Source organism: Candida orthopsilosis (assembly GCF_000315875.1).
Source record: "Candida orthopsilosis Co 90-125, chromosome 4 draft sequence".
Lineage (NCBI taxonomy): Eukaryota > Fungi > Ascomycota > Pichiomycetes > Serinales > Debaryomycetaceae > Lodderomyces > Lodderomyces orthopsilosis.
The window spans coordinates 604,871-632,215 of NC_018297.1; the positions used below are offsets into that span (position 1 = coordinate 604,871).

Here is a 27,345-nt window from a genome sequence, read left to right on the forward strand (position 1 = left end):
TCCTTAATACAGTATATATTACGTGAAGATACAGCCGCAGTGTATACAACAACTAGTTGCCAAATAGTTCAACTAAACAATTGTGTATCTCACGTGCAATTGCAACAACACTAATTTTTGCAGCAAAGGCGTTAAAAAAAAAATTAAATGATAATCTAATTCATCTAGTAAGACACAAAGTTTGAAAACAATAAATATCATCGTAACTTTTCAATTCCACAACGACCGTTCTCTTGTTTGACCATATACGCCAAATGCCGCAAATGCCGCAAATGCCAGCCACAGTCTTGGTAAAAAGTGTAGATCCCACTACAGAAAGGGGACAAACGATACACCAGTGTGGTATTAAAAATGTGCTGAAATCATTTTTATAGTTAAAATAACAAGGTTATTTTGAAGATGCACAAACGATAAGAATGGAGCCACAATTCCGATGCCGTAAAAATTATCAAAATACATTAAAACTAATTACAAAGATATAATTACACACTATAAATATCTGACAAATTGTACCCTCTTGCAAGATTCCTTTTCAAACTCCACATCTCGACAATGGCTGCTGTGATAACACCCTTCCAAAGGCTTAAGTGGGGTATATTCCCAGTGAGGAGGATCGTTGATGAGGATGAAAATGGAAACTTTATAGAGTTTGATGATCAAGAAACTGCAGCTGCTACCGAAGAAGGAGGAAGTATTGAGAAAACTGATTCCAAATTAGAAGCTACGCATTCAATCAAAGAGCAAGAACCAGAAATTGAGTATCGTGATGAGAAGGGCCGTCCTTGGTGGAAGTTTTTTGACGAGTATGAGTACCGGATAACAACACAACAGAAAAAGAGTAGAAAATGGTATAGGTGGTTCCATGATGATGATACCGCTGAAGAAAAGAAGCTTATCACCAAAATTGATATCTTGTTGACATTCTATTCCCTCATGGCATATTGGGTTAAATATTTGGACCAAACAAATTTGACCAATGCTTATATTGGTGGTATAAAAGAAGCCATTAATATGGAAGGTAACGATTTCATCAACACACAAGTTTTATTCTCAGTTGGTAATATTATATTTCAAATTCCCTTCATGTACATATTGTATGCACTTCCACTCAACTACGTGTTACCAGCTTTGGATTTCAGTTGGTCAGTGTTGACTGTTTGCACATCCCAAGTCACCAATGTCCCCGGTCTTAAAGCAATTCGTTTTTTTATTGGTGCATTTGAAGCTCCATCTTATATTGCTTACCATGCATTATTTGCCTCGTGGTTTAAAGGAAGTACAGGTGAGGTGACACGTAGGGCAGGTTTCTACTACATTGGACAATATCTTGGTGTACTTACTTCAGGTTTGCTTTCAGGGGCAATTGTGAGAAACTTAGGTGGTGTTAATGGATATGAAGCTTGGCAATGGATCTTTATCATTGATGGTATTATCAGTTTCGCCGTGGGTGTTATAGGAATCTATATGATCCCGGGTACACCTGAAGATTGTTACAGTATCTTTTTATCAGACGATGAGATTAGAATCGCCAGGAGAAGAATGAGAAAAGATCAAAAGGATGCCAAACCAAGAGAAAATGCATTTTATCATTTCTTTAGTTGGGAGACTTGGAGAAAGGTTCTTACATCGTGGCATTTTTACGTCTTAGGCTTGTGGAATATCTTTTGCTGGAACAACTCTAGTGGTACTTCAGGTGCATATCCTTTATGGCTTCAATCATTGAAGAAAGATGATGGCAAAACCCTTAGATTTGAGGGTGGTAGGTTGCAAGATTACACTGCGTTGACTCCAGCATTGGGGATTTTATGGTTGATCATCACAAGTACCATGGCAGATTTATTCAGTAGTCGATACGGTGCGATTATATTTTCACAGGTGTTCAATGTCCTAGGTAACTTGTTGCTTGCAATTTGGGATATTCCGGAAAGGGCAAAATGGTTCGCATTTTGTATGCAATATTGGGGTTGGAGTTCAGCCCCTGCACTTTATTCATTTTTGGGAGATATATGTCGAAGAGATCTTCGAGAGCGACAAATCATCTTGGTTGCTTGTAATATTTTAGCTCAACAAAGTACGGCTTGGACTGCGACATTAGTATGGAAAACAGTGGAAGCACCTAGGTTTTTGAAAGGTTTTAGTTTCACTGCTTCGTCGGGTTTCGCAATGGCCGTTTGGTCGTTTGTTGTATTGTATTTCTACAAGAGACAAGAGAGGGCTGGTGCACTTGATAACAACATTGTGCTCTATGATTCAAGTAAAGACGAGGAGAAGCCGGATATAAAGCAAGTTGAATAGAAATGTAATGTTATAGAAGTTATAGATGAGTAATTTTATGGGTAGTTTTATGAGTAAACACTTACAACGAATGACGATCTACTACATTAATGTAGGAGGACGTGTATCTTCTATTCTAAAGTTGCAAATAAGCCTTGGCTTCAAATGTATAAATGCTACCACATTTCTCACCTAATATTTCATTAATCTCCCTTCTTTCAAAACCATGCTCCGACGTGTTTACATCGTCTCCTTGTTGTTCATCGCAGCCTCGCTCGTTTTCCTGCCTTCAACATTGCTCAGCAAAAAGCTGGAAGATAAAAGCTACCGGTATATAAACGATGCTGAGTTCAAATCATTTCTACAAACCCATCACCAAGAACATCAATCAGAAAACTTGAGCATTCTAAAGGCACCAGTGCACAACCATCGTGAAAATGCTACATTCCTAATGTTGGCTCGAAACCATGATTTATATTTGGTGTTGGAAACTATACAAGTGGTACAGGATCGATTCAATGACAAGTTTAATTATGATTACACTTTTCTCAATGACGAACCATTCTCATCCGACTTTATCTACCTTATCGGTAGTTACATTACTCGTGGAAAAGTTAATTTTGGAGTTATACCTAAGGAACATTGGTCATATCCCAGTCACATCAATACTACCAAATGTGCTGAAGTACGGGCTAACTTTGCTGATATTCCATATGGAGATTCGGAAAGTTATCGACATATGTGTCGTTTCTATTCAGGGTTTTTCTACAAACATGAGATGGTGAGACAGTATCAGTATTATTGGAGGATAGAACCGGATATCAAGTTATATTGCGATGTGAATGAAGACTTGTTTCGTACAATGAGGGAAAAACATAAGAAATATGGCTTTGCTATTGCTCTTTTTGAATATTCTGAAACCATACCAACTTTATGGCCCCATGTGCTCGAGTACATAAAAGAACGACAATTGCAACCTGAGCTTTTGCCAATGTTCACCAATAAGTTCAACTGGTACAACTTGTGTCATTTTTGGTCAAATTTTGAAATAGCAAATCTAGATGTCTTTAATGATCCTCAGTATGAGGACTTTTTTGAATACTTGGATTCGGTGGGTGGGTTTTTCTATGAGCGATGGGGTGATGCTCCTATACATACAATGGCAATGATGATAATGTTGTCCAAAAAAGATCTCCACTGGTTTGCAAATATCGGGTATACCCATCCACCATATGTGCAATGTCCTCAAAATCCTGCAATTTACGTGCAAAATAGATGTGTATGTGATCCCGATGAAGATGTTACGTTAAATGATAATACAAGTTGCAACAGCCATTTCCTCAGGTTTTTAGAAAGCTAAGAGTGGGTTATGTAGTCGAATGTAGGTGTAATCACTTGTAAATAAATACCGCAATTGCCGTAGTGCTTCACATTCTGCCACGCCTGTTGTCATTTTTTCCACCCAAAATGAATTTGATTTGCACTGCCAAAAAATGTCAACAAAAGTAATCAGACTTTATCTCACAACAACAACAAGCCACTTAAAGTGCTCATTTCACGTTCCTGTTTATCTACTACTCCAAAGACAACTTCAGGCACCTCACCATGGCAATACAATTTCTTTTCCTCATATCCAGACAGGGCAAAACGAGGTTGTCGAAATGGTACCAGACAATACCCCAGAAACAAAAAGCCAAGATCATCCGCGATTTATCAACCATAATCTTATCCAGGAGAGCTAAAATGTGTAATGTGTTAGAATATAAGGACTTGAAAATCATCTATCGAAGATATGCCTCGTTATTCTTTGTCATTGGTATTGACAACGATGATAACGAGCTAATTGGACTCGAAGTCATTCATCGGTTTGTTGAACAAATGGATAAGATGTATGGGAATGTTTGTGAACTAGATATAATATTTGGGTTTGAAAAAGCATACCATGTTTTGGACGAATTGTTGCTTGATGGATATATTCAAGAGAGCTCGAAAAAAGAGGTGTTGAAACGAGTGACGCAGCAGGATGAGTTGGAGAATATGGATGAATTTGAAAGAGTGCTTGTCTAGATCATGGATTAGTTGGATTGTGATGTGTCGCAATTGTCTTTTGAAATGAAGAGATGTATGAATACTGATATAATTTGATCAGGTATCGAAAAAAGACTTTTGCCTTTGGGTTGATAGTGCTGAGTATGCCTTTGGCTCCGAATTGATCTGACATCGAGCTGTTCTTTGTTGATAATTAGATGCTTTGTAGATCGTAGAGACAGTTTTTATCAACTGTGAATGAACAATTTATTTTACATGGTCTATGTGGCATCTTGCCCACATCCCTCTGTGTGTCTTTTACCTTCCATAATAATTCGTCAATGTCTCTTTTCCCTCTAGGAGAGCGCAATCCGTGCTTATTGCACTCTTAATCACAAGCAAACTGCCTCAAATAAAATCAGTGTGAGGTAGCGCTTTAGTGAATTTATTTCTGATAAAATTTCCCACCTCATCTCATTGCATCAACTAGCTAAACACCATCGAAAACATGATCAGAAAACAAGCAAGAGAAAGGAGAGAGTATCTTTATAGAAAGGCCTTACAACTTCAAGAGGCATCACGCACGGAAAAACGTCAACAGCTCAAAGCAGCGTTGGCACTGGGGAAACCATTATCAAAGGAATTAGCAGAAGATACTCAACTACAACGCGATTTTATATACGATCAAAGTGAACAAGACCAACTAGATATTGATGATGAGTATAGCGCTCTTTCGGGAATATCTGATCCAAAAGTAGTCATCACTACATCTAGAGATCCAAGTGTTCGATTACTACAATTTTCTAAAGAAATCAAATTGATGTTTCCAAATAGCTTGAAATTGAACCGTGGTAACTACATCATTAATGATCTAGTCAAGACCTGCACCAGAGTTCAAGTTTCTGATTTGATAATATTGCACGAACACAGAGGTGTACCTACGTCCCTCACAGTAAGTCATTTTCCCCATGGACCAACCGCTATATTCACTTTACACAATGTCAAATTAAGACATGATTTACCAAACTTGGGTAACATAAGTGAATCCTATCCTCATTTAATTTTTGAAAATTTCAATACACCATTGGGTAAAAGGGTGGTTAAAATCTTGCAACATTTGTTCCCACCTGGAGTTAAACGTGATTCATCAAGAGTAATTACATTTGTTAATAATGATGATTATATAAGTGTCAGGCACCATGTTTATGTTAGGACTAGGGATAGTGTTGAGATTAGTGAAATTGGACCAAGATTTGAAATGAAGTTATATGAAATTAGATTGGGATTGGCTGATAATACCGATGCTGATGTAGAATGGCAAGTGAGGAGGTTTATACGTACTGCAAATAGAAAGAACTACTTGTGAGATATCAAGAAATAAATAATTACGTTAGATATTGATTTTATACATGACTTACTGTTGTGACTAGATAGTTCGGGTTATTTGAATGTAAAGAATGTTCGTTATCACTGGTACTGACATTGTTATTGCTGCTAGTTGATCCTCTATTTCTTCTTCGTTTATTCCTCAAATGACTGACATTCGTCAATACTCTACTGAGAATGTTATCACCTCCATCAATGGGACCACCTCTTGCAAAAGTTGCCACTTTAGCCAATGTAGTTCCTCGATCAAGACTATGTTGTCTGTTCATTGCATGTTGTTCTTGAACTTCATCGTGACGGTTCATCTCAGCATTAGGTAACAAAATAGCTCTATCTATAGCATACGGCAAACCTCTGTGTCTACCTCTGATCATCATTGCAATAATAACCAACTTTGAAACGACATTGAACTTACCGGACAATGATGTATTGACATCTGGGTACCCAAGAGACATTCCAACTGTACCGTAAGCACTAATAACTTCAAACAAAATTGCAAAAACCGAAAATCTAAACTCCATCTTTTGCAATTTACTTCCCTCAGCGATACAAATAATAAACAATCCTAGAAAGATATACCACAAATCGTAGGACAACTGGTTACGCAAATGCGCACCAACGAAATTTGAAGGGGTGTTTTCATCCCCGTCATCACCTTCCTTAGTATACACCCCTAAACTTTGCTCTTCATAAACATTTGTTCTTCTGACTGAGATGGCAATGGGCAAGACAGATATATACATCATCACCAAGTAACTCACCTGGGTTGCAGCATGTAATTGAGACAAATCGACAACTGAAAACCCTACAGTTCTGGTACAAAATGCTTGGAACAATCCATTCAAAACACGATAACCTTTAGGTACCCCGTCAAACATTGCATTGTTGAGGTCTAGAATACACCAAATCACCAAATCAAACCCGTTTAATGCAACCAAGATAAAGAATAACCACCACGTAGGAATCAGTGGGAAAAGCAAAGTAAAACAACGACGTGGATGATCTAACAAAAACCCTAATGACTCCTTGTATAATGACAATTCTGGGGCTGCCTTGAACATCACCCAAATTATAAATCTCAAAAGCACGGGAAATCCAGTATTACCAATCACGATCAAGAAAGCACAAAGTATTTGTACAAATGCATTTTCATGAAATGAATTCATGGAATCCGCTGTCAAAGTAAGTCCCAAATCATTGAAGGATGATTGTGCTGTATAAAATGCCCACCACCCTGGCGTAATGGCGTTGTCATTAAGCATATTTTTGTAATGGGGCATACAGTATATCCAGATCAAAAGCATAAATGATGAAATTATCAAAAACCCGAGATAATAACACACGATTATTTTGATAAGCAACTTCACAGCTCTGTATTCTATACCACCTAATTCATCTTTTTGTTCATCTGTCATCTTCATGAAAGTAGAGTTTCTACCCACAGTTGGAGCAAATGACAAGTAATTCCCACTCATTGTCCGAGAAAGTCCATCTCGATACTCATCATCCGACTCATCATCCGACTCATCAGTATCCTCAGTGCCGTTGACATTGTCATTGTTAGCAGCGGTCTCGCCACTTGACAAACGGGATATAATTGGAGTTCTGATCTTCTTGAGCTTCTTGAAGCGCTTCTTTCTCTTTCTTGCTCTCTCTGCGTCTGGGAGTGCATGATCAAGCTTGAGTATTCGCGTTGTATTTCTTGACTCAAGGTCGTTTGAGGAGTGCTGTTCTGAATGATGCGCCAGCTGAGTTGGGGAAATATCACCATCATCTTGGTCATCGTCATCAGTAATTGCACTTTCATCGACTTCCCCGTCATAATCCTCATCATTATCGTCGTCATCGTCATCATCATCATCATCAAGACCATCGCTATTTTCTGTGCCACTACGACCATCAAATCGGGTGGTGTCATCGCCAGAAATATTAGTCTCCTCAACCTCAGAGTCTATCGATGCATCATCATCTTCTTCATCTTCTAGTTCACTGGACGCCTGTGAGCGTCTCTTACGACTGGAATTGGAAAGTGTTTTTCTTAATCTGTTCTTCCATGGATTATATGGCTTTCGTGCTGACAAGGGAATCCACAGTGATCTGCGTTTCTGGCTTGGTTTCGAAAGCTTTTTTTTTGTAAAAATAGCATTGTGACTAACAGCGTCCTCAATTTCGTTTGGTGGTTTGATTACTAGCACATCATCGTCGTTATCACCATCATCTCCATGGTGTGGACTTTGACTTGCAGATGTTGAGACATGGGACCTTCTACTTCTACTAGGGGAAGCAATATCAGCAAAATGAATACTTGTACTTTGTGGAGGGCGAATTTCATGAGTGTCATCTTGGTTACCACCATGATTGCCCCCATGAACATTGTGTTGCGATTTTTGTTTTTCTCGAAGCATGTTGATAGAACGATACATGTCCTCCGGGTCGATAGACTTTTTTCTTCTTGGATGCGGTAGAGCTCCAAACTTGATTGCATGATTCGGTGTATCTTCATTTTCGTGTCCAGCATTGTTATTAACTCCAAGATCGTCTTCCTCATCAGAGGGCTCCCACATGTGCTCCACTTTGCCATTATAATTATGTGGTCCGTTTCCAGGTATCAGGGATGATGATTGTGGGCTATCAACTTCGTTATCCTTGTGGTTGAATCCCAAGTCTTTGTTGTTTGCCGTATTCATTCTAGTTGAGTTGGCTGAAGCTATTGTATTCTGTCGAGCCAAAGTCGCCGACTTCCGCATTTGAAAATTTAACTTTGAGTTTTCCTTTATGTTGTCAAAGTGACGTTCAAAGTAGTATAATCGTACCAAAAGTAATGAACCATGAATAAATATAGGGTTTGTAAGTGTTGGTATTATATATAAAATAATTTGTTGATAAAGAGACGCCTTGTTAACATCAACTGTATTAAGTCCTGCTTGAGTAGATGCTCCACTTGCAAAGAACAAGGCATCGATGTAAGGAATCGACTTTACAGGATAAATCAAAATTGAACCAAGAAAACAATGCGTTAGAATGTAGAAATAATGAACGGCCCTGAAGTTCGGTAGCACCACCTTGGCATAAGGATATACGGCAGATATGATCCTCTGCATAAAGTTCCTAATTTTGAATCCAACATCGTGCTTAAAGCGTGCTCGCTTGTAGCGCTGACGTATATTTGATATTGATGGCATGAACTTGAAAATATGTTGAGTAGCACCAAATAGTGGGCTAAGACAGCTGACAGATTTCTATCGCTGAGTCTAAAAAACGACAGCCAAATCGGTAATGACTGATTGATGGTCTGAAGATGTGTATGTAGATTTGCTTGCTAGATGCTTCTTGGTATTCAATATGAAATTCCATACTGAGGAAAAATTTAAAGTTCTAAAGAATGAATTTTTTGAATGAGCTCACGTGCAAACCTCTTTTGGCGGGCGCAGTACAAATTATTCATGGTGGGCTACGATAATCACTAATTGAAGGACTTAAGTTGAAGAAAATGGTGTCTAAGTTGTGGCATTAGCAGCAATATATTTTATATGTTGTCATATGCTGATTATACTTGAAAGAGATATGAAGGGGCTTTATTTTCTTGGACAATTTTGATGTAAGAGAAAGTTAAAGTTAATACAACGTCCCAAATTGACAGTCCAGCTACTATGTCCATAATGTATTAAATAAACATCCACGGCCTCATGAAAGCCCCTCAATTGTGATGATGCTGGAAAAATACGAGTGGGGGAAGGGGACTTCATTCCGTTGTGCGATATTAACAAATTTACACTTTCGCCTTAAACCTAATCCAATCCTCTAACCCTATTGGGAAGTTTGGGACGCAAATCTATGGCTACATCCTATGCAAGGCCAAATCTAATTTATAAGATAATTGGGAATCCAAATAAACCTCACCGCTTTTTTGGGTGATTATTGCATCTTAGATGGGTTTCATTTTAATGGAAATGTGGCTCACAGAATTTCACTAATAGTACAATCACTGGTAGATTTGGGTACAATCACAACATAACACATGGCTTCATAAGATGCATAAGAAAGCTGGAGACTTAAATATAATCTTCATCAAACAAATTTGGGAGAATTGAGGTTCATTATTTGGAGCTTTGTGATTGGAACAAAAAGAAGAAATTGACTGTTCACATGGAATCTGAACAACGAGCTGTATTTTACGGTATGAATCTGGAAGGAATGGAGAAGTTCAAATCAAACAATGAAACAACCCCACTAATTTCAGTCAACAAAGAGACAATTTGAATCTTGAAAGTGTTTTGCCGTGTCAACTTATTAACAACGTCTGCTTAAAAAAAATTCCGTAAACAAAAACTAAAATTGAGGGGAAGTATTGCTGCAAACATCGTACTACTAACTCCGAAAGTTTTCCACATTGGCTAATTTGACTCGAACTACCCCATTTGCTCACTTTCAATTAAGATTTCTTTTCACAAAATGCAAGTTGTCTTTTAGGTTCTGCATCTTTTGTACATTATCGATTCCTCACGTTCGCAAATGTTGTGTACTGTTTTAGACAATCTAAAAATTTCCAAAATGGCTATCTTTATGTTGGTGAATGGACTATGCATGATTTGCAAAACTAATTCCTTGGCATCGAGAGAAATTCACGAACTTCGGAGCTATGTTTTCTTGATAACAACAAGGTTATAAAAGGGGTACAAATCCGGTCTTACAACTCAGGAGGGGTTCAGGAGCAAGTCGAGTACCATATCTTTCACTTTTAAAAATGAAGACGTTCTCACCAATTCACAGTTTACACCACATACCCACATCAGCCTCCGAGGTAAGATTTGTTTATCCACAACATAACCTTGGTGATGTGGATCTTTTACATCAAATCGGGTACAAACAAGAGTTGAGACGCCATTACTCAACAATCCAAGTATTTGGAATTGCCTTTTCCATTATGGGGCTTCTACCCAGCATAACCTCCGTTTTAACTTCAGGTTTAGTTACAGGACCTGCTGGTTTAGTCTGGGACTGGTTCATTGCCAGTTTTTTTATCTTTTGTGTTGGTCTTTCCATGAGTTTCATGGGTAGTGCTATACCAACGAGTGGAGGCTTATATTATTACATCAACTACTATTGTCCCGATAGATATCGAGTAGCGTTGAGCTATTTGATTGGATGCTCAAACTCTCTTGGATTAACTGGTGCTATATGTAGTATCACTTATGGCTTTGCAGTGGAGGTTTTATCGGCTGTTTCGATTTCCAAAGACAACAAGTTTACGCAGACAAACCCAAAAACCTATGGTGTGTTTGCTGCAGCAATCGTATTGAATATGGTCATCGCATGCTTGACAACAAAGCACGCTGCCAAGTTTCAAACAGTTTCAATATGTGTTAATGTGTTTTTGGTCATATTATTTATCATTGCAGTGCCAGTGGGGTTTTCAAGACATAATAGCTTCAATTCAAGAGGATACATTTTTGGTAAGTGGGAGAATGAAAGGGACTGGCCAATTGGGTGGAGTGCCATAATGTCATGGAATCCGGCGTTGTGGACAATCGGATCATTCGATTCAGTTATTCATTGTTCTGAAGAAGCATTAAATGCTCAGAGGTCTATCCCTGTAGGAATATTGGGTTCCATTGCTGCTTGTTGGTTGTTGGGATGGGTCATAGTAATTGTGTGTGCAGCTTGCATTAAAGATGGCGATACTGCTCGTATAATTGCCTCAGAAACAGGTTCATCTATGGCTCAAATAATTTACGATGCTTTGGGAAAGAAATGGGCAGTCGCGTTCATGTCGTTGATCTGTGTGGGTCAATATCTTCTGGCTATATCCTTGATGATTGCATTGTCAAGACAAGTTTGGTCATTCGCAAGAGATGATGGTTTGCCAGTAGTTTATAAATGGGTTAAGTATGTTGACCCAAAAATCAGGGTACCTGTCAGAGCAACAATTTTTGCTGGCTGTTGTGCATTGGTCATGGGTTGTTTATGTATCATCCCCGGAACCGCTGGTGCTAATGCATTATTCTCCCTTGCTATTGCATCAAACACTTTGGCATGGGGTACACCGGTTCTTCTTATTGTTTTGCCATATGGCAGAAAGAAATTTATACCTGGACCCTTTTACTTTGGAAAAACTTTGACTTTTATCATCAACATTATCACCTCCTTGTTTATTCCTTTTATTATCATCATGAGTATGTTTCCAGAATCAACTATTGTTGATAAAGACAGTATGAATTACACTTGTGCAATCAATGGAGGCGTATGGATGTTATCCATCATCTATTATTACACACGGGCTTGGAAAACCTACACCGGACCCAAGTCTAATCTTGATGGCACAGAATCGGAAGAAGATGACAATGTGAAAAACGTTGATGAAGTGTTGGAGGTTAAAGCATGAATAAGATAGTTGCAAAATGATTCAATCCAACTTGTGTAGGTACTGATAGGTGCATTAGAACAATTTGATGTTTGCCATACGCAATTGCAGATTTATTTCTTCACAAACACCTACAGGCTTACGAGAAACGTAGAAAGTATAGATTCTCAATAAAGGACAGTTGTTTATATATCTCGCCACTGATATGCTATCAAAGCGCATAACAAAGTTCCTTGAGTGTGTTTCTGGCTTCCACCTCCCCCTCCATTAGATGTTCAAAGATGCCGGAAGATTGCTAAAGGTCTAATAACCTTCTTCTAGGCCCAATTAGTAATTCGATCACATTGAATGCAAGAAAATCTGGCACTTGTATAGGAAATATTTCATTTTGTCAACTTACTAGAATTTTAACACAATATACTTACACTGTTAAGTTTTAGTATATGCAACGAAAATGACGTGTGTGTATACGTAATCAGCACAAAATTGAATCAGTAACAAAGAGCTTAAACACAAATACAACTCTCTAATGACTTTGCAGGTCTTCGCTCATATATCCACTCTATCTCAACAAAATTCTCCGGCACGAACTTACCTCAGTTCGGTACTCTAGATAGGCTAAATTTCATATGCATCTGCTCTGATGTAAAAAGAAAGCCTCAAACCATAGGTGTTGGCCTGGTAATAAAATATATGCAGGAGTTCCAGGTAGAATTGAATGCAAAAAAAATTTTTCAAGCAACACAAAACAACATTAAAGGCGTTGTATTTCTAGGTAGCATATTCTCATCTCATCTAATTATTTGAAAATTTTAAAAGTTTGTTTGCGAGTATAAATAATTCAAAATATTTCCTTCAAAAAATTTCAACTTTTAATATCATTATTCTTATTTTTATTTTCATTTTCCTTCTCTCTTCCTCTTCCTTTTCCTCTCTCTCTCTCTCTCTCTTCTCAATAAGTCACCGTCCTCCTTCGTGAATTGAGTGCAGACTAATAGATTTCTTTATTGGTATGTACAAGAACCACCAAATGATGAAAGACGCGTTATTGAGAAGAGAATAGAATCAGATTGATCTCCAAACGTTAACTAACTACTGGCTTTGCTATCACTGAAATTGGTGTCATAGCTCTAATTGCCATTTTCATTTCAGTAAGCGCGGTACAAGCAATGAGATGGGCCACTGAAAAAAAATAATTTTTTTGTCCCATAAATCTAGAACAAAACTCATCGTGACTTTCTTTCAATTCCACCTTCTAAGAACCTCATACTAACTTAGTCCTAGCTGATCTAAATACCTTTCTTTCATACTTTGCTAATTGTTTGGTTATATTATAAATTTATCCCCCCAATCTTTATAATATCCACGTATTATACATTTCACAATTGAAAAATTTTTTAAAGATCAGCAACTATGGCTAAATTATCTGTTCCAATTTCCCCACCTATGGAGTCAACGGGTGATAGGTTGATGACCTTAGAAACCCAAGATGGTATTGCCTTACAAGGTTATTCATTTGGAGCTGAGGTCCCAGCTGCAGGTGAAGTGGTTTTCCAAACTGGTATGGTTGGTTACCCTGAATCCATCACTGATCCTTCTTATGAAGGTCAAATTTTGGTCATTACATACCCATTGGTTGGTAATTATGGTGTACCAGACAGAAAATTATTAGATGACGACTACACCCCAGCATTGCCAAAATATTTTGAGTCGAACAGAATCCACATTGCTGGTTTGGTTGTTGCTCATTACACTGAAGAGTTTTCCCATTTCTTGGCCAAATCATCTTTGGGCCAATGGTTGAAGGAGCAAAATATTCCTGCCATCTATGGTGTTGACACTAGATCTTTGACCAAGAGATTGAGAGAAAAAGGTTCAACTTTGGGTAGATTGGCTTTACAAAAATCAGGTGTCAAGTCAGAAGAAGTCATTGCTGACAAGTCAGGCAATTGGAAACAATATTTCGAAATTCCTGAATTTGATGATCCAAATGTCAAGAATTTGGTCGATAAAGTTTCAATCAAAGAGCCAGTCTTGTATGCTCCAAAAGATAACATCAAATTGGGTAAAGATGGAAAGCCAATTAGAATTGTTGTTATCGATGTTGGTATGAAATACAATCAAATTAGATGCTTTGTTAGAAGAGGTGTTGAATTATTGGTTGTTCCATGGGACTACGATTTCACCAAAGAAGAGTACGACGGTTTGTTTATCTCCAATGGTCCTGGTGATCCAGCTGTTATGGATGAGACTGTCTCCAGGTTACAAAAGGCCTTGAAAGAAGCCAAAACTCCTATCTTTGGTATTTGTCTCGGTCATCAATTGATGGCAAGAGCTAGTGGAGCTTCAACCTTGAAATTGAAATTTGGTAATCGTGGTCACAATATTCCATGTACATCAACAATTTCTGGAAGATGTTACATCACCTCCCAAAACCATGGTTATGCAGTTGACACCAACACATTGGCTGATGGATGGAAAGAATTATTTGTTAATGCAAACGATGGTTCAAATGAGGGTATCTATCATGAAACAAAACCATTTTTTTCTGTCCAATTCCATCCAGAATCAACTCCTGGCCCTAGAGATACTGAGTTTTTGTTTGATGTTTTCATTAACGCTGTCGTTGATTACAACAAAACTGGTGTTTACAAACAAGTTGAGTTCCCAGGTGGAAAATTGGCTGACAACTTGGCAGCTCATCCAAAAGTTAATGTCAAGAAAGTCTTGGTCTTGGGATCGGGTGGTTTATCCATTGGTCAAGCAGGTGAATTCGATTACTCCGGATCTCAAGCTATTAAAGCCTTGAAAGAAGAAGGTATTTACACCATTTTGATCAATCCAAATATTGCCACCATTCAAACCTCAAAAGGGTTGGCTGATAAAGTATACTTCCTCCCAGTCAATCCTGAGTTTGTTAGAAAAGTTATTGAACACGAACGTCCAGATGGTATTTATTGTACTTTTGGTGGTCAAACAGCTTTAAGTGTTGGTATTGCATTGAAGGATGAATTTGAAGGCTTGGGTGTGAAAGTCTTGGGTACCCCAATTGACACTGTTATCACTACCGAGGATAGAGAGTTGTTTGCCACTGCTATGTCCGAAATTGGTGAAAAGTGTGCCAGATCCGAAGCTTGTAACAATGTTCAAGAAGCCGTTGATGCCGCCAATGCAATTGGTTACCCATTGATTGTAAGAGCTGCTTATGCTTTGGGTGGTTTGGGTTCAGGTTTTGCTGACAACGAACAAGAATTGGTTGCTTTATGTAACAAGGCTTTTGCTACATCACCACAAGTTTTGGTTGAAAAATCAATGAAAGGCTGGAAAGAAGTGGAATATGAAGTTGTACGTGACGCTTTTGACAATTGTATTACAGTCTGTAACATGGAAAACTTTGATCCATTGGGTATTCACACTGGTGATTCTATTGTTGTTGCCCCATCTCAAACTCTATCTGATGAAGATTACAATATGTTGAGAACTACTGCTGTCAATGTCATTAGACATTTGGGAGTTGTTGGTGAATGTAACATCCAATATGCATTGAACCCATTTTCAAAAGAGTACTGTATCATCGAAGTGAATGCTAGATTGTCTCGTTCTTCGGCTTTAGCCTCGAAAGCCACTGGTTATCCATTGGCATACACAGCTGCTAAATTGGGATTGAACATTCCGTTGAACGAAGTTAAAAACAATGTAACCAGATCTACCTGTGCTTGTTTTGAGCCTTCTTTGGATTACGTTGTTGTCAAGATTCCAAGATGGGATTTGAAGAAATTTACCCGTGTCTCATCATTATTGTCATCTGCTATGAAATCCGTTGGTGAAGTCATGTCTATTGGTAGAACATTTGAAGAAGCTATTCAAAAGGCAATCAGATCTACTGACTACCATAATTTGGGATTCAACAAGACTGCCGCTTTGATGTCAATTGATATTGACCAAGAATTGCAAACCCCGTCAGATCAACGTTTGTTTGCTATTGCTAATGCATTGTCTGATGGTTATTCAGTCGATAAGGTTTGGAAGTTGACCAACATTGATAAATGGTTCTTGAACAAGTTGGATGGATTGATCAAATTTGGTAACAAGATTGCCAGCTATGGTAAGAAAGAAAACTTGCCAGTATCAATTATCAGACAAGCTAAACAATTGGGTTTTGAAGATAGACAAATTGCCAAGTTTGTTGACAGTAATGAAGTTGCTATTAGAAGATTGAGGAAAGATGCTGGTGTCATTCCATTTGTCAAACAAATTGATACTGTTGCAGCCGAATTTCCAGCATTCACCAACTACTTGTACGTAACCTACAATGCTGATTCTTCCGATGTCACCTTCGATGACAATGGTGTCATTGTTTTAGGTTCAGGTGTTTACAGAATTGGTTCCTCAGTCGAGTTCGATTGGTGTGCTGTTAGAGCCATTAGAACCTTGCGTGAAAACAAGATCAAGACTGTTATGATCAACTATAACCCTGAAACCGTTTCAACTGATTACGATGAGGCTGATAGATTGTACTTTGAAACCATCAATTTGGAAAGAGTGTTGGATATCTACGAATTGGAACAATCTGCAGGTGTTATTATCTCCATGGGTGGTCAAACCTCGAACAATATTGCTTTGCCATTGTATAGACAAAATGTCAAGATCTTGGGTACATCACCAGAAATGATTGATTCAGCTGAAAACAGATACAAGTTCTCAAGAATGTTGGATAAAATCGGTGTTGATCAACCAGCATGGAAGGAATTGACCTCCATTGACGAGGCAGAGGACTTTGCTAACAAGGTTGGATACCCAGTCTTGGTTCGTCCATCTTATGTCTTGTCAGGTGCAGCTATGAATACCGTTTACTCCAAGGATGATTTAGCATCATACTTGACCCAAGCCGTTGACGTTTCACCAGATTACCCAGTTGTTATCACTAAATATATTGAAAACGCTAAAGAAATTGAAATGGATGCTGTTGCCAAGGATGGTAAAATGATTATGCACGTTGTTTCTGAGCATGTTGAAAATGCTGGTGTTCACTCTGGTGATGCTACTTTGATTGTTCCACCCCAAGATTTGGACCCTGAAACCGTTAGAAGAATTGTTGAAGCAACCGCCAAGATTGGTAAGGCTTTGGATATCACTGGTCCTTACAACATCCAATTCATTGCTAAGGACAACGACATCAAGGTTATTGAATGTAATGTTAGAGCTTCAAGATCTTGCCCATTTGTGTCCAAGGTTGTTGGTGTTGACTTGGTTGAAATGGCCACTAAAGCTATCATGGACTTGCCAGTCACACCATACCCAGGTGAAAGATTACCAGATGATTATTGTGCTGTCAAGGTGCCACAATTTTCATTCTCGAGATTGGCTGGTGCTGATCCTGTTCTCGGTGTCGAAATGGCTTCCACCGGTGAAGTTGCCACTTTTGGTAGAAACAAATATGAAGCTTACTTGAAATCTTTGTTATCCACTGGTTTCAAATTACCAAAGAAGAACATCTTATTTTCCATTGGTTCATATAAGGAGAAACAAGAGTTATTGCCAAGTATTGCTAAATTGAGTGAATTGGGATACAAGATCTTTGCTACTGCTGGTACTGCTGATTTTATCAAGGAACATGGTATCAAGGTCCATTACTTGGAAGTCTTGAGTAAGGAAGAAGATCAAAAGTCCGAATATTCATTAACTCAACATTTGGCCAATAACTTGATTGATTTGTATGTCAACTTGCCATCAGCAAACAGATTCCGTCGTCCAGCTTCGTATATGTCCAAGGGTTACGAGTCTCGTCGTATGGCTGTTGATTTTGCCATTCCATTGGTCACTAATGTCAAGAATGCTAAATTGTTGGTTGAAGCTATTGCTAGAAATATTGCCATGGACGTTTCCAACAGAGACGCTCAAACATCCCATGGTACCGCTACTTTGCCAGGTCTTATTAATATTTCTTCATTTGCCACTTCGTTCAATGAGTTTGAGAAAACCACTAAGCAATCATTGGCTGCCGGTTTTACATTTAATGCCTTTTTGCCTCACACCCAAACTGGTGCCGCTGTAACTGATTACCGAACCTTGGTTGAAGCCATTGATCAAGCTGGAGCTGATGCTTACACTGATTTTTCGTTTGCAATTGCTGCATCTGAAACCAATTCACAAAGTGTAGCTGATGCTGCTGATAACGCTGGTGCGTTGTATATCCCATTCAATGACATTGACGGATCTAAAGTTTCAGCAGTCAATGCTCAATTCACCGCATGGCCACAAACCAAACCGATTGTTACTGATTCCAAGGCTACAGACTTAGCATCTGTTCTTTTGTTGGCATCATTATACAACAGATCAATCCATATTACTAACGTATCTTCCAAAGAGGACTTGGATTTGATTTTGATGGCCAAGAACAAAGGGTTGTCAGTCACTTGTGATGTTGCTGTTTTTACCTTGTTTATTTCAAAAGATGATTTAGATTATCCATTCTTGCCAACAAAGAAGGATCAAGAATACTTGTGGCAAAACTTGAAGGATGTCGATTGTTTCTCAACTGGTGTCTTGCCATACTTGATTGCAAAAGCAACTAACCAAAAGATTGTTCCTGGTTTGGGAATTAGTGAAACCATTCCATTGTTGTTATCTGCCGTCAATGAAGGAAAGCTTACAATTGGTGATATTGTTGAAAAATTCCACGACAAGCCAGCTAAAATCTTCAACATTCCAAAACAAGATGCTCAAGTAATCCTTGACTTAGATAGGTATTCAGAAGCTGAACCGGCTTATCCTGAGTTTTCCAAATTGAAATTGAGAGGTGCAATTGAGAGAGTGTCTTTCCATAATGAGACAGTTGTTCTCGATGGTGCGGTATTGGCTGATTCTGCTTTGGGCAAGAATGAAGTTGGATCAAGATCAAGATTCAACTCAGTTACTGCTATGCCACAATCACCCGTATTGAACCAGAAGAGGGTCTCATTTTCAGGATTGCGCCGTCCATCATTTGCTCCAAGCACACCGGAACCACAACCTGCCGAATTTGAAAAATTGGGTTCTGAGTTGGTTTCACAACCAGTTGCTGGCTCTTTAGGAGAAATTGCTGCATTGAGTGACTACATTAGAAAGAACAACACTTTCTTGAGAAACAATATCTTATCGGTTAAAGATATCACTAGATCTGACTTGCATTCATTATTCACTGTTGCTCAAGAAATGAGATTAGCTGTTGAAAGACAAGGTGTTTTGGATATTTTGAAAGGCAGGGTTTTGGCAACTATGTTTTATGAACCATCAACCAGAACCTCCGCTTCATTCGATGCTGCCATGCAAAGATTGGGTGGTAGAGTTGTTGCCATCAACTCAAATGCATCTTCAGTCAAGAAAGGTGAAACCTTGCAAGATACCATTAGAACTTTATCTTGTTACTCGGATGCTATTGTTTTGAGACATCCAAAAGAAGAAAGTGCTGACATTGCTGCCAAATATTCTCCAGTTCCAATCATCAATGCTGGTAATGGAACGAAAGAACATCCTACCCAAGCATTGTTAGACTTGTTCACTATTAGGGAAGAATTGGGTACTGTTAATGGAATTACCGTCACTTTTATGGGTGACTTGAAATACGGTAGACCAGTACATTCATTGGTTCATTTGTTGCGTCACTACCATGTCAGAGTTCAATTGGTTGCACCAAAAGAGTTGGAGATTCCAAAGGAAATTAGAGACTTGTTAATTGAAAACAACATGTTGGTTGCAGAATCAGAAGCTTTGACTGATGATCTTATTGCTAGGTCTGATGTTTTGTATTGTACCAGAGTTCAAGAAGAAAGATTTGAAGATAAACAACAATATGAAAGATTGAAGGACACCTACATTGTTGATAACAAGATCTTGAGTAATGCCAAACAACACATGTGTGTTATGCATCCATTACCAAGAACTAATGAGATTAGAGAAGAAGTTGATTTCGATCAAAGAGCTGCATACTTTAGACAAATGAGACATGGCTTGTTTATTAGAATGGCATTGTTGGCCATGGTTATTGGTGTTGATTTTTAAAGATAGGATTATTTGTTGATTTGCATTTAAGGTACTAAAAGTATGGTCATGATAAAGAGATCTTGGGGGAGATTTCTACATTGTGCTTTGTATATATCGTACTTGACATTAATATAAAATATTACGTTTATTGACAACCTTATCTTCTCTGGTAAGTTTTAACTCTTGGACGTATGATGTCAGTTTCAGTATCTTCATCAGACAAATATTTATCAACGATTGGGAAACTTGGGCCTGAAGAGGCGGCAACTTCTGCATAAGTCTGTTTCAAACCTTCCCTATGTGCTTGTTGGACTTCTGATACAACTGCTTGAATGTGCTCGCTTATTTGTGGTCTCTCCAAATCGGCATTAGCCAACTCATATCCAAATCTTCCATTTCCTTCGTCTATCGGTATTTTATTGCATTTGTCACATTCCTTTATCACAACGCCTACAGTTTCCTTGATTCTTGGCCAGTGATACTTCTCTGCCACCTGAGTTGTGGTTTTGTTTATCCCTAAATGTCCATTACCTCGATGTACTTCGTAACAAATGCGCATTTGCTGGTCCAAGTCAGCAACCACCTCCTTTCCTTTCAATAACAATTTCCCGTTAGATAGGCTATAATGCATTGCACCAGCTCGTAATCTGGCTTTTTCTTGACGATCGGCTGTCGCCGGATACTTACCTGTTTCTAAGTAGTACCTTATTTTATCAAACCTATAGACACTCGACTCTGCTACTGTTTTATCTGCAAGTTCACGACCATATATGATTGCATCAACCGGCTGATCAAAGTTCTTCACGTATGCGGCACTTTTAATCTTTCCTGCTCTTTTGAAGTTTAATGACTCCCACAACTTTCGAGCAGCAGCATTGCTTTCAAAAACAAGATTGAACATGGCATAAGTGTAACCAATTTTTGGGGCCCATTGCAAAAAGCAATCGGTCAAAGTTCTTCCAATACCTTTGCCTCTAATACCTGCATTCACAAGAAATTCAGCGGTGCAAATGTGTGAACACCTTTTACCAGGGTATTGGGGTTTGATGGAAAACGTTCCCAAACATTCATTCTCCCATGATCTATCATCTGGGGCTCTATTTAAATGGGGATCATCCCCAAGACACATTATCCCCACGAAAGAATCAAACCAATGCTCAACAAATTGATCAAGAGTTAGTGGATCAAAAAAAGGCAACGTTTCGCCTCGTTCGATTTCCATGTTGTATTCATCGCATAAAAAGTGTAGGAGCCCTATTGGAATATCAAGTGGAGACATAACAGGGTATATTGTTGCTGTTGTTACTCCATCTTTGAGAAGAATTGTATATCTTTCGTTAATCTTGTTTATCATAGGTTGATCTGAATGTGCTGGGATCCCTGTTCCATTCTGGTCTTCAAGTTCACCATGGTATCTCTTTCTGTTTAACTTGCTCGCCAGTTTCAGTTGTCGAACCGCAGTCACTGCATCATCTGGGATCATATCACACCATTTAGGTGCAGGTGAATGTTTGTAAAGTTTTACAATTCTAATGCTACCAAAATTTTTATTCCTTGGAGCACATTTTGCAACAAAGTCTCGAATGTATTCTTTTTACAGTAAATATCTATCTATTAGGACATAATATACTGAACTTTACTGCAAGTCCTTTCCAAATATGTAAGCACCTACCAATTTATCATGTCCCTTCAATACAGCCACATTCTTAACATACCCAATTCTTTCGAACCCCAAAGAATCCCAAATCTTCAAGCTTGCTACATTGGTCTCAAACACCAAATTGAATACTGAATAGACGTATCCCAATTGAGGTGCAATGTCTAAATACTTTGCTCCCAATTCTTTTCCCAACCCTAATCCACGTTTCATATGGTTGACGACAAATCCAGCATTACAAACATGTGAGCATCGGCCAATGTAATTTGGTTTGACGTAGAATGTGCCGAGGAATATGTTGTTCCATTCTTCCACTGATAGATTTTGTAATTTGAGATCATTGAATGAAGTAAAATTTCCGTCTATAAAAATTGAAACGAAATGAAGAAACCAATAACTCTTAAAATCGTCATATGATTTGACCTCATGGTAAGGATACGTTAAACCCTCTTCGACAACAAAATTGAATTCATTTTGAAGTGCAGTGATCAAACTTTCAGGAACGATAGACGCATCATGAATGTTGAATAAAGTAACGGGCCGTCCATCTTTTTTCAAATTGAAGTTTATTACGGACTTTGTGACTTTTGGGGTTGATTCGAACTTCCCATTTGCAAAAGGAAGATCTTTCACTGATTCATATGTGACATCGCTAAAAGTCATTTTGAATTGTGTATGGGTAACGAAGGAAGTAGTCTCTATTGAAATTATGATGAATCGATATTTATCGACGGAATTGTAAAGCCGCGAACGATTAATCTATTAATTCTTGTGTCGGAGCTGGTAGCAATAGGAGCATTCGAGCCGGAATAAGCTTCGCAAATTGACTGATGTAGGATTGCATTAATTGCAAATAAACTAGTTGAAAAATTGCAAAGCCATATGATAATAGATATAAGTTTCCAACATTTCTGGCTTTGAACTAAAGGCACGCTGAGTTTTCTAGATTTCGTCGTAATTTGTAACAAAACAACGCAAACAACTATGCTATAAGTTAGGATATTCCGAAATTGGAATAAAGATTGAATTTTGTTAAATAGGTAACTCAAATAACACACTAAAAGCTAGCACATAAGTTGTTTTCGGTGCTAGCCATTTCAATAACAGCTATTTCCCTGTGTTGTAAATATAAAATGTACGTATACTTTATTCTTTTGTTTCCATGTTATACTCCTGCATATAATCCATATTCTTCTCTGTTGATGGAATTTTAAACTTCGCTTTCAAATGGAAACTCAATTTTTAATCTTCCAAAAGGAATTCCCCCCACCAAGAGTCACTTCATTATTACGCGCTTCAAGTATTAAGACTACTATCGCCCTATCCGTTGTATGAATCTCAGAGCTTGAATATATTACTCAAGATTCTTTATATAACATGGAAGACTACAAAAGAAACGGAACTGCCACGGACGGTATGTGCAAACGAACCACCTTTCACTCGGAGAAAATCGAGAACAGCGTACTAACCAGTCTAACTATTTAGCTGTCAGCAAACGAGATAAGAGAAGAAACAATATTGCTACTCGATTACAGAAACTAGAACTGACGTTCAAGAATGATCGAGATATATTCTATCGCAACAGTTTACATGAACTACAAAACAAATTAGCAAGTCTACAGCAAGGTACCAACGAAGAATATGTAACAAAAAAAACACAACTAGAAGAAGTGAGAGACTATGAGTTGACCAAATTACGTCTTTGGGAGGAATATCAAGTCAAGAGTATAGAAATGGAATACAATCAAGCTTTACAGAAGGCAAAGGAGAATCATGATAAGATGATCAAATTGATCAAGGAGAAACTATACGATAAACTACAGAAACAGATAAAGACGTTGAAAGAGGATAAGTATTTGTTAAATCTATTGAATAACAACAGTTATAATCACGGTAATGAAGGTGGGGCACACAGAGACAATGAAACACTAGCAGCAGCTATGGGGTTGAATCTTCATGACAGAAGATCTTTGAGAAAACGTGGTGAATATTTTGGACGATTTGCTACAGGAGAAATGGATGATTTATCAGATGGGGGAGGAGGCTTGAATGGTAATATATCATCAGCACAAAATGGGTCGGGTTATATCTCCCTGGGTAAAAGGAGACGACTTCATACCACAAGATATTCATCAAATGACGAAGTATCGAGTAGTACGGCAAGTGCGAAACCTTGGCACAATGGACATGCAAGTTCTACTACTCAACATAGCTCGGTATATGCTCACAATAGGACCAATGGTGGTGTCAACAGTGGATATGAGTCCAATTTCAGTGACAAAGATTATGATGCATTGAATTCATTTATAATGGAGAATGAAGACGGAGTCAAGTCGTTGATTTATGACGGAAATGGTTTGAATGGTGATGATGGAAATCATAATAGTTATAAAGTTCAAACACGTGGTTCACATAAACAATTTGTGGGACCTCAGGGTTTGAAACCCGAAGAATTGAATGATGATTTGGTGCTACTAAGGACCGCAATAGTGAAGAAAGAGAAATGACGAATCGTAGATAGGCTTGGATGATTTAGCGGAGAAAGGGAGAGTGTGACTTGTTTTGGATATATTAATATTTGATGTATTTTGTGTAATTCATTGTATTTTTGATAATATCGGCAATTGAGTTTTTTTTTTCTTCCATCGGCATTAAGTAAACTGCGGCTACTTCTGATCCACGTGAATAGTTATAGACTACATATGAACTAAGTCTTGAGGGTACATAACGCCTGAGCAATGTCTTTTAATAAGTTGAAGGCTCTTCTACTTCGAACCAGAAAGAGCTCCACTGTTCTACTATCTACAATTTTATTCCTATCTGTAATACTATTATTCAAAGACAATTTACTACCGAATAATGATCCCTATTGGATAAACTTTAGAATCACCAAACCACCAAATGAGGAATCGTTAGAAGAGCTCAGCGATCAGCGATTGGATACAAAGATTGACTCTCCATTTCAGTACGGTTGTGCTATCCCTAACACCGATCAACCTCGAGCCAATGCTGCATTTATTATGCTATGTCGAAACCTGGAAATTAAAGGTGTCATATCAAGTATGAAATCAATGGAACGACATTTCAATCAATGGTATAATTACCCATGGTTGTTTCTTAACAATGAAGAGTTTTCCACTGAGTTTAAAGATGCAGTATCAAATCAAACAAATGCTAAAGTTTCATTTGGTAAAATAGCCATGGAAGATTGGGAGTTTTCTAAGGATATACCTGAAGCTGAATTGAATGAATGGATCGAGTCTCAGGGAGATCGTGAATTACTTTATGGTAATTTGAAAAGTTATCATAAAATGTGTCGTTTCTACTCAGGTAAATTTTACCTACATCCATTAGTTAGTAAATTGGATTGGTATTGGAGAGTTGAACCAAATGTTGAATTTTATTGTGATTTAACGTATGATCCATTTATTGAGATGGAAAAGAGGGGGAAAAAATATGGATTTAATGTAATGTTGTTTGATTTGTACTATTCCATTCCAGGTTTATTCCGTCATGTTCAAACATTCATCAAAAAGCATGGCATTAAAGTGAAAAGCAGTTGGAAACTATTTGTCTTGAGTTCGAAATGGCTCGATGGCGAAGATAAATTGGGTGTTTACGATGGAATCCACAATTCGCATGATTTGGTGGTTGAAATTCAAGATCAAATATACTTGCAAAAATTCATTCATGAAGTTAAAGGTAAGACCGAAGATGTGTTCACAAAGAATCCCTATTTGACACGAAGAATACTTCAAAGAAGTAAACAGATGCCCAAATTGCATGAAGATAGAACCGATAAAGAAGATTACAATCTATGTCATTTTTGGTCCAATTTTGAAATTGCACGAGTTGATTTATTTACATCACCTGAATACCAACAATTTTATCAACATCTTGAATCGGCTGGGGGGGTTTATAAAAAAAGAAGGGGTGACGCACCAGTTCATTCATTGGCAATTGGTATGTTTTTGGATCTAAATGAAGTTCATTATTTCAGAGATATAGGATATCGACATGAAATATTTGTTCATTGTCCAGCTAATGCACCAGAACGACAACTGGAGTATTCGCCAAACCCTAATTATGTTGCATTTACTAGTGGCGCAGAGGAACTTGCTTTCCCTGACAAGCCCAGATATAATGGTGTTGGGTGTAGATGCAGATGTCCAAAGGAATATAAGGATATTGAAAATACTGATTGCATGAAGAAATGGCAAATGTACACACAGGATGATTATAAGGATCCAGAACCGGTTAATTTTGAATCATGGAATAAACGGTTAACGAGAAAGATCAAGCATCATTTGATAGCAGGAGGAAGTATGGAGGAGGATTTAGTATAGATACGACGACGGAGTAATTTAGACAATTTAATTTTATTTGTAGCATCCTCAACAAAGTAGCTTCACATTATCAATAAAGCTAATCTCTACAAAGTTTGTTTCTAAATAATGGTCATCAAATTTAACAAATTTATATATGCTATACAATAATACGAAATGAAAAGAAAAAGGTGTAGTAACAATGGTAACTTCTCTGTGTTTAACCACCGAAACCATACAAGGTTCTACCTTGCCTCTTCAAAGCATAAACGACATCCAATGAAGTAACAGTCTTTCTCTTGGCGTGCTCAGTATAAGTAACAGCATCTCTAATAACGTTTTCCAAAAATTGTTTCAAAACAATTCTAACTTCTTCATAAATCAAAGCAGAAATACGTTTAACACCACCTCTTCTTGCCAATCTTCTAATAGCTGGTTTTGTTATACCTTGAATGTTATCCCTCAAGATCTTTCTGTGTCTCTTAGCACCTCCTTTTCCTAATCCTTTTCCTCCTTTTCCTCTACCAGACATTGTTGATTATTATTGTTATATATGTATGGGGTATATGTATTGATAAGAAGAATAAAAAAAGTGTTGACGTAAAAAATGGGAAATTGTTGTGATATTTAAATAGAAAATTGTTTTGTTAGGAATTGAAGTGTTGATGAAATTTTATCAACAGATTGAGACTAAGGAGAGTAAAGTAAAGTAAGAGTAAGTAAGCAAGTGTGTGTTTGTGTGTAGCGCGAGGCAAGACATGTCACCAAAAGCAAAAACAAACACTACAAGATACATAGAATAATGCAACGTAAGAGTCTCCATCGTGTTTAGTGTATGATACGTAATACTCTCGTGACTCTGTAACTTTTCTTTTGTTAGTAACACATACTCCTCTCTTGTACTCTTGTGTATTGATGTATAAACCTGTTTGCACAACAAAGGAAAACTTACAGCAATTGTACTGTCTTTTGTTTGGAACATAAGACGCACTGGTTTAAATTTTACGCATCAGTCTTAAATTTACTCACGCACATGTAAAATAATTTGTCTTTTGTTGTGCTGAAAAGTTAGAGCTACCACGGACTTGTGATTCGATCAAAAGAGTTTTGAGTCGCGCGACTACAATTGCGATGCTCTCTCTCTCTCGCCTTATCGCATGAAATGTAAACAAAACAGACAAAGTGTCAACAGCACTTTTGCATCCACAGATCTGGATATATAAACTTCATTCTGCCCACCCGTATCACAACAATATTTCATCCCTTCTTTTTATAACATACATACATTTAAC

At 37.8% G+C, this 27,345-nt stretch overlaps 12 protein-coding genes across 12 annotated transcripts; 8 read left to right on the forward strand and 4 right to left on the reverse strand. All coding sequences in view use genetic code 12, as the record gives it.

Moving 5' to 3' along the window:
• Nucleotides 1-552: 552 nt before the first annotated feature.
• Nucleotides 553-2,295, forward strand: CORT_0D03190 (Seo1 permease; the record flags this gene model as incomplete). Its single annotated transcript, XM_003869250.1, has 1 exon — nt 553-2,295. One exon carries the CDS (start codon nt 553-555, stop codon nt 2,293-2,295), a length of 1,743 nt encoding a protein of 580 aa, XP_003869299.1.
• A 205-nt stretch (nt 2,296-2,500) lies between these two features.
• CORT_0D03200 (Mnt3 mannosyltransferase) lies at nt 2,501-3,634 on the forward strand (the record flags this gene model as incomplete). The annotated part of the gene is made up of 1 exon (XM_003869251.1): nt 2,501-3,634. The coding sequence occupies one exon, from the start codon at nt 2,501-2,503 to the stop codon at nt 3,632-3,634; it is 1,134 nt and encodes a 377-aa protein (XP_003869300.1).
• A 245-nt stretch (nt 3,635-3,879) lies between these two features.
• On the forward strand, nt 3,880-4,341 carry CORT_0D03210 (Aps1 protein; the record flags this gene model as incomplete). Its single annotated transcript, XM_003869252.1, has 1 exon — nt 3,880-4,341. One exon carries the CDS (start codon nt 3,880-3,882, stop codon nt 4,339-4,341), a length of 462 nt encoding a protein of 153 aa, XP_003869301.1.
• Nucleotides 4,342-4,810: 469 nt separating this feature from the next.
• Nucleotides 4,811-5,668, forward strand: CORT_0D03220 (Imp4 SSU processome component; the record flags this gene model as incomplete). The annotated part of the gene is made up of 1 exon (XM_003869253.1): nt 4,811-5,668. One exon carries the CDS (start codon nt 4,811-4,813, stop codon nt 5,666-5,668), a length of 858 nt encoding a protein of 285 aa, XP_003869302.1.
• Nucleotides 5,669-5,705: 37 nt separating this feature from the next.
• Nucleotides 5,706-8,870, reverse strand: CORT_0D03230 (Trk1 potassium transporter; the record flags this gene model as incomplete). The annotated part of the gene is made up of 1 exon (XM_003869254.1): nt 5,706-8,870. The coding sequence occupies one exon, from the start codon at nt 8,868-8,870 to the stop codon at nt 5,706-5,708; it is 3,165 nt and encodes a 1,054-aa protein (XP_003869303.1).
• Nucleotides 8,871-10,432: 1,562 nt separating this feature from the next.
• CORT_0D03240 (hypothetical protein) lies at nt 10,433-12,070 on the forward strand (the record flags this gene model as incomplete). Its single annotated transcript, XM_003869255.1, has 1 exon — nt 10,433-12,070. One exon carries the CDS (start codon nt 10,433-10,435, stop codon nt 12,068-12,070), a length of 1,638 nt encoding a protein of 545 aa, XP_003869304.1.
• Nucleotides 12,071-13,462: 1,392 nt separating this feature from the next.
• Nucleotides 13,463-20,089, forward strand: CORT_0D03260 (Ura2 bifunctional carbamoylphosphate synthetase-aspartate transcarbamylase; the record flags this gene model as incomplete). The annotated part of the gene is made up of 1 exon (XM_003869256.1): nt 13,463-20,089. The coding sequence occupies one exon, from the start codon at nt 13,463-13,465 to the stop codon at nt 20,087-20,089; it is 6,627 nt and encodes a 2,208-aa protein (XP_003869305.1).
• A 139-nt stretch (nt 20,090-20,228) lies between these two features.
• CORT_0D03270 (Spt10 protein) lies at nt 20,229-21,554 on the reverse strand (the record flags this gene model as incomplete). The annotated part of the gene is made up of 1 exon (XM_003869257.1): nt 20,229-21,554. The coding sequence occupies one exon, from the start codon at nt 21,552-21,554 to the stop codon at nt 20,229-20,231; it is 1,326 nt and encodes a 441-aa protein (XP_003869306.1).
• A 153-nt stretch (nt 21,555-21,707) lies between these two features.
• CORT_0D03280 (hypothetical protein) lies at nt 21,708-22,391 on the reverse strand (the record flags this gene model as incomplete). Its single annotated transcript, XM_003869258.1, has 1 exon — nt 21,708-22,391. The coding sequence occupies one exon, from the start codon at nt 22,389-22,391 to the stop codon at nt 21,708-21,710; it is 684 nt and encodes a 227-aa protein (XP_003869307.1).
• A 714-nt stretch (nt 22,392-23,105) lies between these two features.
• Nucleotides 23,106-24,235, forward strand: CORT_0D03290 (hypothetical protein; the record flags this gene model as incomplete). Its single annotated transcript, XM_003869259.1, has 2 exons — nt 23,106-23,142; nt 23,214-24,235. 2 exons carry the CDS (start codon nt 23,106-23,108, stop codon nt 24,233-24,235), a joined length of 1,059 nt encoding a protein of 352 aa, XP_003869308.1.
• Nucleotides 24,236-24,466: 231 nt separating this feature from the next.
• Nucleotides 24,467-26,074, forward strand: CORT_0D03300 (hypothetical protein; the record flags this gene model as incomplete). Its single annotated transcript, XM_003869260.1, has 1 exon — nt 24,467-26,074. One exon carries the CDS (start codon nt 24,467-24,469, stop codon nt 26,072-26,074), a length of 1,608 nt encoding a protein of 535 aa, XP_003869309.1.
• A 199-nt stretch (nt 26,075-26,273) lies between these two features.
• Nucleotides 26,274-26,585, reverse strand: CORT_0D03310 (Hhf22 histone H4; the record flags this gene model as incomplete). The annotated part of the gene is made up of 1 exon (XM_003869261.1): nt 26,274-26,585. One exon carries the CDS (start codon nt 26,583-26,585, stop codon nt 26,274-26,276), a length of 312 nt encoding a protein of 103 aa, XP_003869310.1.
• Between the last annotated feature and the right edge of the window lie 760 nt (nt 26,586-27,345).